Raw genomic sequence first — 12,476 nt, 5'->3', positions numbered from 1 at the left:
ATTTGATTAGGATTCAGGTATTATTTATATGTGGTAAGAACAATATGTACAGACAAAGCAAAAAAATTAGCGAAGGGTCATTGTCCTTACTCTGGTCTTGGTAGAAGTTCCTAGCAGAAATGTCTAAGCCCTCAGGCCAGAGGAAGATGCTGAGCATGTAATGAAAGGACCACAGTCAGGAAACCCTAATTCAGGTGGTGCTGAGCAGGAGCAGTCTGCCAGGACACAACAGCCGGTACCTCTGTAGCCAGAGCTCAGTAATGCCCTTGGCTGTCCTACTGGTGTGTGTGCTCCTAGAAGTCATCCACGCAGCTTGGTGTCACAGTTTCCACAACAGCTAGAAGAAAACATCATGAATGAAAGTGCGTTAGTAAATTCTCCTGTGCAGGGATTTTCTAGCTCATTATTTCCCTGAGAAATTAAAGCAATCATCCAAAAGGAAAACTAATCAAATCCAGCAAAGGGATGGAACAGTTTGCATGAGATTTGTCTTTTCCTGATAACCCTTGCTCAGCAGAGGTATATGTATATAGCCCAGAGGAGAGGTCTTCTACTGGTTAATCTCACTATTCAAGTAGGTATGTGAAAATTTACAATTTTGTTCTTAAGTCTTAGCCAAATATGAAGTATCCTTGGGCTAAATTAGTGTTATAATTTGCAGCCTATGCATCTGCAACCTTATACAGGATTATGCTTCCAAAATACCTTACCCAAATGTATGTGTTACCATACACTACAGGTCCTTTTAATAGAGCCAGGTTCTTTCTGCTGCAAGAAGTGATAATCCACTTATCTTGGAATATGACATTTTTGTTACAATTTAAATTAGATTTCTTGCACATTAATTAGCACATCTAGGGTATCAGCTGGTGAAACGTCTTTGGGAATTAGGCTAGCATTGAGAAAATCACCCAAGCAAGAAACAAGTGTGTTGAGGAGGGGTGGTCTGCAGCCTGCTGAGTGAGGTATGCTTTGTGCCTTCCTGCAACAATAATTCTGTAACACCTGGTTAATTGGTTTGAGGGATGACGCAGATAGCTTCTTTAGAGTTTAAACACAGTATCTGCTGCAAAGTTACCAATCTGTGCAGCATATTTCGAAAGCGAACGTGGGAGACAAAGCAGAGATCGAGGGATTGGTTTGGGAGTTTTGTTTTGCTTTGTTTCATGAATAACAGCAGTTGTTTTCTACAAAACAGGTCCATGATTACCTTAGGAGCAAGTTGTGTTCCCTCTATGAAAACGACTGCATCTTTGACAAGTTTGAATGTGCATGGAATGGATCGGACAGGTAATCCACCCTTACGTACATCATTGTCTTCATTTAGCAAAAGCACTCCCATATGATGGAGAACAATCAGAAAATAAAGTATTATATGTGGTTATTTTCCACATAAATTTATAACCCTACATATCAGTGTTGAGGCTGATAAAGGGTGTGTGGATATTGGTGCAGCTTGGTCTCCAACCTTCTTGTTGGTCTTGGTTCTCATGCCTTAGGGGAAAAAAACTTCAAATTCAGTCCTTCTTTCACCAAAACTGTAAGTAGGCTGCAAGAATTAAAATGAATGCTGCTAATTTAATTTACACTGCCCCACCAATGCACTAAGGAGGCTTGTGTGATCCTGCATTTACACAGGAGCTACTACAGACACCCAGTTCATTTACTAGAAATGGGGAGAGGGGACAGGCAGTCACAGGGACCCACTGATGCTCTGCCACCTTCCCCCTGATTCTTCCAATGCCTATCCCTTGTCAGAGCATTCCCTTTCCTTATATTTACTCAAGATATCCAAGACATATCTTGTTGGATATTTTCATGAGAGATACTAGCACAACGAGTGAGAGAGGGGATTAAATTTGCCAGTACCCTAATCCTAGCAAATAGAGGTGGTACTTTGGGGAACAGGAATATTGCATGGGAAGAACTGAGCAGCCTAGAGGACCAAGACAATAAAAATGGATGAAATCCAAGAGTATGATGCAAGGTGAGGATTTTAGTTGACAAAAACCACAAACCTTCATCTTATCAGTTGGAAACAACTCACAGGGACATTCATACACTAGGTGGCTGTGGAAGGGATTAGCTGACTACAGGATGCATGTGAAAGAGAGCACATGAGCCAATTTGAATGGCACACAGTGACTCCAGTCTCTGCAGAGTTTGAAGCCAAGCAGCAAGTGCAGCTGATCAGTTTGGCACTCACATAGAGTCTGGAACTATGCCTTCAACTCACTTAGCCTTGCATTTGGGAAAAACAGTCCATCTCGTTGCATGTGAAGCAGGTCTGCCCCCCCGCAGGCTGCGCAAGGACTGTGAGGCAGAGCGTGGGGCAGCTGTGACAAAGGCAAATGTGATCCTTGGGTGGGTAAGACTGGGATATCCAACAGAGAGGAGAGCAGTGCTGATGTTGTGTTGGGATCTTACTGAAAGACCTTTGGACTACAGTTACACATTTGTTGTCCCTCATCTTCAAGACAGATGAGCTAATCAGGCAAATGGACAGCTGCTCTGAAGAGAGGAGGGGGAGAGTTTGTTTTGGATCAGCCTGGCAAAAGAGGAGCCAAGATTATACTTGCTTCTATTACATGCATCAAGGAGGTATATGTAGAGAGGAAGAGGATCTGGCTGAACTAAATGCTAATGTTAATAGCACAGGGGGTGATTACTGCTTGGGCCTACGTGGGGCCTACTTGGTAGTTTGCTCCTACTGGAAATACCAAAATAAAAGCCTTTCTTGAAAATACAGGTGAGGCTGATCCCTGCCTAAACCTGGCATTAAAGAACCACCGAATCAAATCGTTCAGATATTTTGAAACTTCAACAAACACTCAGAGGATTTCATGTCCTTTCAGACCGTTTTGTTTTTCCTTAGTGAGAATTCCCAATGTGTCATGCAGGATGGGCAGCTACATGTTCACAGGCTTAGGGTCTTTCACTTGTAGTTGAATGAAGTACTGCCATCCACACTGACAAGTGAGACCACTATCCAGATAGTTGGTAATAATAGAAATTTTATTCAGTATCAGGATTTAAAATGAGTGTAATATTTTAGTTCCTACTTGACAGATCAGAAAGATCGACATAGTGAGTAATTATTAAGTGGGAGCCTTACACTGTGAGAGCTTAATTTGTTGTACTGCCCAAGCGTCGGGGGGTTGTTAGTCTTGCACAATTACCAGATCTGTCACTAAGCACAACACACTGCTCTTGATTGTAAGAAACTGTTGAGTGGAGTAGCTGGCAACATTTGACAAAGGATAAGGGCTCACTTTAATTCAGTTTTCTTTGTAAGAGTCAAATATATTGGCACTGATGTTCATCTCTTGAGGTGAGGAAATTCTTGTTCACTGTTCTGAGCTTCTTGCTTCTGTGCTTGATGAGTATTTTATTGTTTTGCTACACACTGCAAGATTATTTTGGTTTTGGTGGATTGTGATTTAAATTATATTTGGGTACCAGTAAACCTTAAAGAACAGTTCATTTTAATAGTAAAGTCACTTCATTTGGTCCTTTCGGTATGTATTTTTAAAAAAGACCTACTGTGAAAGTTAAGCAATAACCATTAACAACAGTACTCATAAGAGATGCTGTACTATACATTTATAACATTAATTCATATACATAACACTAGTAATTGCATTTCTAAACTTGGTATTTTTATCTTTTGCAGACTTTAAAGTTAAAATGACAAATTAAAGTGACAGGATTGTTCGGTTAAAAATGAAAGCATGTTTATTATTTAGCAGAAAATATTTCTCATTAATGTTGTCATTATTAAGGAGTTAATCTAGGCTATGATAGAACCCGATGGTGAGGCCATTTACAAAAAAAAAAATCAATGTACGTGGGCTCTGATTAGAACGTGATTGATGCTCAGTTACTCCAATGAACAGGAACTAATACGATCAGACAGACCCTATCTCATTTGCTGAAGGGCACATTAATCACTAGGTACTTGGGCAGGAACTGTGGTCAGGGAGGGAGTCAAGCAGGGGTCTTACAGTAATTCAGGCAGATGAGCACATATTATCTATGGTGGAGTATATTACACTAAAATTATGTCATCTTTGTTATGTATACATCTTTATGTGACTATGGAGAATGCATGAGCTCGGCTTTGTACACCAATTGCATTTAGTCCTTCCATTCACTTCCAAAGTCAAGTTTTTCAATAAGGACCCACAAAACCCTTCTCAGTGCCAACCATACCCCTTCTGTATTTCAGTTTTACCTCAAAACTTAGCACTTACAGAGCTGTTGGTGTGTTACAGAAGAACCAAGTAAAAGAAAAAAAGTGTAGTATATTCTACATGGTAGTAAATGAATACCTTAATTACTATCTTTTTTTTAAAGATTTCAAATGAATGGGTGTATGGGAACCCTTCCAGGGAGGCTTCTGAATGCCATTGTGATAAGTGATATGCTGTAAGCAGATGAATGAAGTCACGTACAGCTGTTCAGTCAGCCCTTTCCTACTGAACTGTCAGTCATCCCTGTGAAAACCCGTCAGCCTTCACTCCAATCAGGCGGGATTGGCAGGTCCCAGTGCACCAAACGTTAACCATTTATTCCCGTCTGGCAGCACGCTCCGTGCTGGGGAGCTAGAAGATATCATTTCGCTATCAAGGCTCAGCACATCAAATATTAGCTTGGAAGGACTCTGGAATCCCTGTTCTTATTTCCAGTGTTATCCCAGCCAACTGTCTCAGGGTGTTGCAGTTCTGACTCTCAAGCTTTTCCATCACATATCCCCAGCAAGTTTAAAGAAGCTCCTTTAGGATGTGAAGTCAGTTGCTTCACTCAGTGCAGGATACAGTAAAACTGCCCAGTAAAACCACCCCATAATGACTAGTCTAGTGGTGAAAGGAAACTTGTTTGCAGCAGTGCTCCTTCCTTTCCCTTCATTGTAATAAATCTCATTATTTATTCCCATGAAAAACATTTTGAAGAGTTTTCCTGGGAAAAATCCTTTCTTCTCATAAGATCACGTGATTGCCACAAAAAGGTCTGTCGGGCTTTGCATAGTAGTCCCAGAAGACTGCAGATGTGCTATTCTGTGCTGGCAGGTGTGGAGTTCTTGCAAATGTAGGGCTCAAAGGGTAACTGGAGAGGGGGTTTCAGGTCAGAGAAATGTCCCCTTCCTGTGCTCCTGTGCAGAGACTTACTGCAAGGTCTGGAGACAGAGGTACCCCAGTCCTCAGTGACTGATACATCTGATGAAATTTCAATGCCTAATCAATATTGTGGAAAAAAAATGCACTACGGTTGTTGAAGTGTTGAAGGCCTATTCAGATACTCTTGAGGTTGGTGGAATAGGAAATGTGTTGACCTTCCAATAGAAGCAGAATGTTTAAGAAAGGAAAGCTACGTACCAAAATATTGAAAGCCGGATGTTTTATGGTATCAAGGTGCTTAAAGATGCTGAAGACATCAGTAGTTGCTATGGTGCTGCTGTAGACCCTAAAACTCTGGCCCTAAATGAAACCCTAGAGGAACAACTACTGGTGTCACGCAAAATAAAATAGTTCTCTCTAGGTAAATGTCTACCCGTTTAGTTCTGTGTATTCTTGCAGTGCAAGTGGGAAGAACTTTTAGTCTCAAGTCCTTTGCTCCAGAAAATTGTACAGACGGGGAATTGATTATTATTATTTTTTTTAAACAATAGAGTTTACCTGAAATATTACTGGCTACTGGATCAGCAGGGTATGGGTGAAGAAACCCCTGCCCAGCGGGCACTGGTTTAAGAGGCAGCAGTTAGTGTTGTGCTGATTTGAAGCAGCCCCTCCTGCTGCAATGGGCTCCAGTTCCTGGGATTTTGTGCTATGGTCCTCAGGCCCTGTGCTCTGAGTGCCCAGCTGTCCTGCTTTCAGTTAGGACAGAGAAACCAGGACACCAGCTCAAAAGCAGATTACACACATGTTGCACATAGAAGTCTCTTTTACAGCCCATGGCAAGAATTCATGTGGAAGAGATGAGCAGTCGGGCATCTCCCTCCCTGCACCCCCTGGTGAGCTGGTAGGCTTTGTATGGCCAGACAGGCTGTGCTGATCTCCTAGCACCCTGACACTTCTGGGGCCACTGCTACCAATCTTCTGCCAGATTCAAGGGCACAGGAACCACTCATTTGTACCTGCTGAGAGAGGAAATCTGCCCATCTGCTGCTTTGTTCAGCCTGCAGCCCAAAGGAGAAGGCACGGGTAGCAGCCCAAAGCCCCTGAGAGCTGAGCAAGCTGTCTGTGAGGGTAAGCTGGAGACAGTGGGAGATGGCAAGGGATGAGTGAGCAGTGAGACCCCCAGGAATAACATGAAGAGCAAAGAGGAACGAAAAAGGAACAGACAAAGGGAAAAGACAAAAACAAGCAAAAGAGACAGGAGGGAACTGGGAGCTGAGGGCAAAGCTGGGGAGGACGCATCACTGGCAGGGAGAAGCAGGATAAAGGGAAATGGAAGAGAGGGGAATAAGAGGATGTGAAAAAGAAAAGACGGGGAAAGAAAACCTAACTGCAAAGTGTGTAAAGACTGCAATTTTGTGATTAGAAGGGGAGAAATAGAAAAAGAGAACAGAAAGGTAACTAGGGAGGGAGTGAGCAGAAAAGTCAATATAATGAAAGTAGGATTGGATTCCACTGGATTTTTTTCCTTCCTCCTTTATATCCTGTAAGAAGAATACATTTGGTCTGCTTTTAAAGGAAAAAATAACAGGTAAGGCTTTGGGCCCCAGTGACCCAGGGCTGCGGGACTCAAGCATGGCAGTGAGATACCTCAGATTGCCTCCTTGGTAAGGAAAAATGCCAGAGTGTCAGTGCAGGCTGGAAGAACTACTCACAGCTAATGTTGTAGTGTGTGTATGTGCGTGTGGCTCTTTTTTCTTTTTTTTTTTTTTGTTTTTAATCTTTCTGCCTGTGGAAGTGGTGGTTTGCATGGGGTGCAAATTTACTCCTGCCTGAGCCATCAGTTTGCTGCTCCTCAGGGACCACTGCTGTGTTTTTTGAGCCCCAAACACCCCTGCCCAGGTGAAGTGGGACTCTGGCCATGCTTCGGAGCAAAATTCAAGGAGTTGAGGCAGAACTTTTTGGGGCTGCTGCCTTACACACCCCTGAGTTTGTGTGGGGAGCTTTGGGTGGGGAGGCTTTGGTTTCTTGAACCAGCGTGGGGTGCAGGCACTCGTAACACTGCTGTGCCCAGCAGGCAGTCTAGAAATACAGGGTAGGCACTTCCTAGACTCAGCTACCATTTTAATTCTTGTACATATATATATTTATAATCCTCCTTATCACATACATTCCATTATTGTATGTTATATTTTCCTGAACAGGAATAAATTGCAGGGTTACAGCTAGTTCTCGCTCTCATTTATTGTTATTTTAAGCGGCAGGTAAGGTTATAATCCATCTGGGTTTGTGATCTCAAACACAAACGGGCACTTTCTCATTTACATAATGCTATTTTTTACTGAGCCATTAAACTACAGAAAAACAGGGACAGCATGAAAAGTAGTCATCTACATATGTTAAAAAAAGCCCTGCAATAAATCCAACCAAAGGAAACAGACTTTTAAAAATATGTGAGTTGAAGAAATTAAAAAGCAAATGGACTGTAAAAGCAGCTTTACTGCAAGCAAAACCTAAAAAAAGATTTTTTGACAGGCACTTCTTTGTGCAGTTGGTGCATTGGTACATTGCCTGCATGAAAACTGCTCCCCGATGGAGCCTGCCTGCATCTGGTGCAGGCTCCTTATTCCTGGGGGAGCCGGGTCCCAGCCAGCACAGCTCTGCAGCCCATGGCACATGGTGCCCTGCTCTGGGAGCCTGTTTCAAAATTTTGCCTGAAGGGGGGGGGAAAGAAAAGAACAAGCCAACCAACCCTACCACAGTACTGTCAGCATCGCTAATTGTGTGTGTTGGTGCTGAGGTATAGAGTCACCTCTGCTGCTTCGTGTTGTGACCAACTGTTGTAGCAGGAGCCCTAATGACAAGACACGGTGATTCGGAAGGAGTGAAGCATTAGATTTACTGCTGTTGATTCATTTTCTGAACTGGGCACTAATCTTGATCAATAGGCTTTCTGCAGCTTCTGGGATTCGTTTTATCAAGCTGTCATACTGACTTTTTTTTTTTTTATAAAAAAAAAAAAAAGCATACGAGGTTGTTTGCTTGGGCTTAATGAGCAGAAGTATGCCAGGCCTTTGCAAGTGGGGAAGGTGAGGGAAAAAAATCTCTGCAGACAGCCCCGCTGCAGTAAGCCTGGGCTGGCTGTAACCACCTATGGGCCCTGCCTCTCTCAGCCACACTTGGCTCAGCAGCAGAGCAGGAGGAGCAGCCCTTGAGCAAGCGGAAGGCTGTGTGCCATCAGCTAACACCAGGGCAGGGGGCAGCTGCCAGTCCTGCTGGTGACTCTGTGCACATCCAGCTCCCCTGAGCCAGTCACCCTAAGGAGTCCCTGAAGGAGCAGAGCAGCTGCCATTCAATAGCTGTAGTGCAACCGCAGTTAGCTCCACAGCTTCGTTGGTGGGTTTGGGGTGTATCTCTCATTGGTATTACAGCAGCTACTGATGGCCCCAGGTGTGATCAAGGCAATGCTGGCTGGGTCTGTGCATGTAGTGTTAGACAGCTTCTGAATCCAGGGACACCATCTCTCACCAGCTAGAATAACCAGCAGAGAGCACACGGTCTATGACTCTGACTTCTCCCACCGTTCGTATACAGCTGCCTCAGGGCCAGCCCGCAGCTCTGTGCAGCTCCCCCCAGGTGGGATACCACAGCCAAATGCTCCAGCAATGCGGCTGTCAGCTGCGATGGAGATGAGTTTATTAAATGCGAGGCACGTGAAATATGCTCTATTGTGTACCAGAAAGGCAAATATTTACTGGTTGCCCAAGTCTTTCTTAAAACCGAAAGCTTCTTCCATAGAGACCTGACAGTTCAGGTTGGGTTCCTCTTCTGGAATGGGAGCACAGAAATTCACTAAATTCACTGTATTTGGGGCTGGGATGGGAAAGATGAGAGGAGTGTGGCCCTAGACTCAGATAGGGAAAAAGTTTGCAGAGGATGAGCTCTCGAACAAGGCTCTAAGATCTATGATTATGCTAATCCAATAACCTGAGGGCCACGGATGAAATCCTGAATTCATTAAAGTCAGTGACAAAATATCCCCCCCTGGGGAATGGGGAATGAAGCAACTGGAAATTCATTATTTCAAGCTACAAGCTGATTAATGGGGTAATTTTTATACAGGGTGAGGTATGCTTTTGTCCCTTTCTCCCAGCCTCAGAAATATATCCTGACTTGATGCTTCAGTCAAACTTTATACAGAAGATAAAAGAGTCCTATTTATCAATATATTTATTTTTAAGAAGTGTATTTAGATACAAATTTTAATAGTGCCTACACTTTCTAACAGGTCTATGGCTTTGAAAGGAAAAGGGTTTATTCTGAAAAGAAATTTACTTCTGCAAAGCTCTTTTTTTTCTTTAAGAGTGTTTCTGGAATCGTGATAATCTCAGCTGTCAAAAAAGGTAAGGCTCTGGAGAAAGAAAAAAGCCTGGAACTATGACCCTTTAAAGCTTGTAAAGAGCTGGAGGGTAATTAAAAAGAACTTAGGTGAACGTGTCACTTTTATTGTTCTGTGAAGTCAGTCTCATGATGTCAGGGCCCTGACATGATTTTTTATGTGAATGCTTATGGAAGCCAGTTCTGGGGTAACTGGAAATTTCATTGAATACATTGGAAGCAGGAAAATCCCACGCTTTGTACTGTTTCTAGAACCAGAAGCCATCTTATTCTAAGGTCAATCCATTCATGTCACTAGACTTCCCCCAGCCTGCTGTTTAATCATGTCTTTTTTCCCCCTCTCTCCAGTGTCATCATGACAGGTGCATATAACAACTTTTTCCGAATGTTTGACCGAAACACCAAGCGGGATGTTACCTTGGAGGCATCCCGAGAGAGCAGCAAACCACGAGCCATCCTTAAGCCCCGGAGAGTCTGCGTCGGTGGCAAACGGAGGAAAGATGACATCAGTGTTGACAGTTTGGACTTTACGAAGAAGATCTTGCACACGGCGTGGCACCCAACCGAGAACATCATTGCTATAGCAGCGACAAACAATCTGTACATATTTCAGGATAAAGTGAACTCAGAAATGCACTAGATTTATCAATATCCCTCTCTACTTACAAACCAGCCTCTCGAGAATTGTAGAAGGATGTGATCCTCACAAAAATTGTGGCTTCTGTGGTGGGATTTGTAGGTTGCATCCTTTCATCCCTCAGCCTGTATCATTATCGGTGGCGAGCCAACTATTTTCCATCACTGCAACTGTATAAGTAAAAGGCACGACTGCAAATCCAGTACTGTGGTCTGTATTGGTTCCTTTACCAAACAGGGGTGTTTATTTATTTGGGGAGCATTCCTGAGGAGGGCTGGGACTCCTCAACTCCTGACAGTCCTTTCGAGGGTCTCAGTGGTTCACAGGACCATGCTGTTCTGGTGCACTGCCTGCTTTTGCAGTCCACGGCATTTACCACATTGTTAGAGCTTTTTGCTTTATTTTATTTTACTCTTTTTAAGTAACATATTTCTGTCTTTCAATCAAGCCAAGCCTGTTTGTGAGTGGATGAATGAATAGCTGCATCCCTTTAGGCCACATGGCATGGTGGAAGGGCCTCCCAAAGTCCTGCTGGTGGAAGGCTGTCCTGTCTCACCTGCCTCATTCCCTTCTCTACACCATCTATTCAGTATTTATTCACGTTACCAACTGTGTGCTTTAACTTCCCGAGTGAATAAGTGACAGACTGATAGAGCTAGCCAGCTTATTTTGAGAAGTTCATTCTCCATCAATCTCTTTGCTCTGTTTAAAACAATAATTAGCATCCTCACCAGGTGGAGGACTATTTAAGACCTTGGTATTACTACTCCACGGGGACTAGCTGTTTAAACACAGCCTAGCAGAGTTAATACATAAACCCACAACATTGTCTGGGGGTTGGAGTTCTAGAAGTCTTGGCTAAAAATGCTGTCCTTGAAGGCAAATTTCAGCTTCAGTGGAAGCAAAGTCACATCACTTCAATACACCTCAGAAAATCCCTTGTTATCTTTTTACAGCATAATTATTTTCATCCCGGCATTTGGGCAACACAGACAATGCCACAATCTCTGTCACTATAAAAAAAAGGTACTGTGAGATGTAGCATTGCTCAGTGAATTTTAAAGGTTTTTTTAAAGTCCACTGCTAGATGACAAAGGTATTTCTGGAACAACAGAAAAACACAAACCCTCCAAACCAAACCTGCTTCCACATAAATACATTTCTGTGAGATCTAGCTCTAAGAGAGATCTATCACTATTTCCAAATGAATAGTGATTTAGTGGCAAATGAAAGTACAAGGAATTGTTGTACCTCATTCGGAAAGCATATGGGAAAAGCGTAGTGGGCTGGAAGTCCTCTTCATCCAGGGGAAAAAAATGGTCAGCCTCCCTAATAGTTCTGGCAGAAAAACTGATAGCCCAAAGGATTTCTTCTCAAATCACGAATACAAGAGCACAACTGAGATGACCTGTTAATCTGCCCATATTAAAACTCCTCAGAAAAAAAAATAATCTCTAAGCCATTATGCACTGATTTCTTTGGTGAGTGGAGAATGTACTGATAAAGAGATCTGCATGCTTTTGTACTTGGGTTTGGGGAAAAGGGTGGGTGAAAATCTGCTTACAAGAAGTAGAAAAACCAAGTCTACAGCTCTTTTATAGGACATCTTAACACAGCGCGTGAAATCTGTATGTTTGAAGTTTTCTACATCAATGCTGTAAATTTTGTGTGTAGAAGCACAAACGCATGTGCATCAGTTTCCAGCCATACTAAACACATACGGTATGAAATGTGTAGGTTAATTTTAAAGGGAATGAGGAATGTTTGTTTATAAAATACTGTATGCTCTAGCAGGCATGGACAGTATATGTACATATTTATTCTAATGAAATTTAACAAAACTGCTTTTTTTTTTTTTCTTTTTCCTTGTAAAAAGGTTTAAGAATGTGGTAAATTGTATAGAAAAGTTGCTAATGCCAAACTACCGCTTCAAGGGTGTCATACGATTTCTTTGACTTTTGGCCTCCTCATTAATCTTTGCAGCTCAAAAAAATAAAATTAAAAGAAAAAAAAAAAAAGCTATGAGCTCATATTGGCATTTACAGCTAGAAGTACTGTAAAACATATATTTAGCTTTTAACATTCTCAAGTAAGAGTCTATAGATAACGTTATAAAGCAGATCTTAATACAACTTTTTTTTTTTTTTTCTTTTTCTTAATTTGAAGTACCTTACTCTGTTACAGCTCTGGGTACCAAAAAGATCTTGTTAAAATTAAAGAAGTAAATATATCTTTGGAGCTTTATAAAACTAATGAACTACCCAACCAAAATACCATGAAGTGATTACAGAGGAAATAAATAGAAATCTTTCAAAGACCAGTATTCC

At 42.3% G+C, this 12,476-nt stretch overlaps 1 protein-coding gene across 8 annotated transcripts in view; it reads left to right on the top strand.

Moving 5' to 3' along the window:
• The window catches only part of PPP2R2C (protein phosphatase 2 regulatory subunit Bgamma), a 184,717-nt gene extending 173,120 nt beyond the window's left edge, over positions 1–11,597 (top strand). For all 8 annotated transcript variants that reach the window (XM_027457420.3, XM_072037795.1, XM_027457421.3 and 5 more), the window contains 2 exons: positions 1,199–1,290; positions 9,861–11,597. In XM_027457420.3, coding sequence (XP_027313221.1) covers positions 1,199–1,290; positions 9,861–10,152 — 384 coding nt within the window. In that variant the 3' untranslated portion in view covers positions 10,153–11,597. The remainder of the gene's footprint in view (positions 1–1,198; positions 1,291–9,860) is intronic.
• The last annotated feature ends 879 nt before the right edge of the window (positions 11,598–12,476 follow it).

The sequence above is a fragment of the Anas platyrhynchos genome, chromosome 4, assembly GCF_047663525.1.
Source record: "Anas platyrhynchos isolate ZD024472 breed Pekin duck chromosome 4, IASCAAS_PekinDuck_T2T, whole genome shotgun sequence".
Taxonomy (NCBI): domain Eukaryota; kingdom Metazoa; phylum Chordata; class Aves; order Anseriformes; family Anatidae; genus Anas; species Anas platyrhynchos.
The sequence above is the reverse complement of the archived record's forward strand: the minus strand, read 5'-3'. Positions and strand labels throughout refer to the sequence as shown.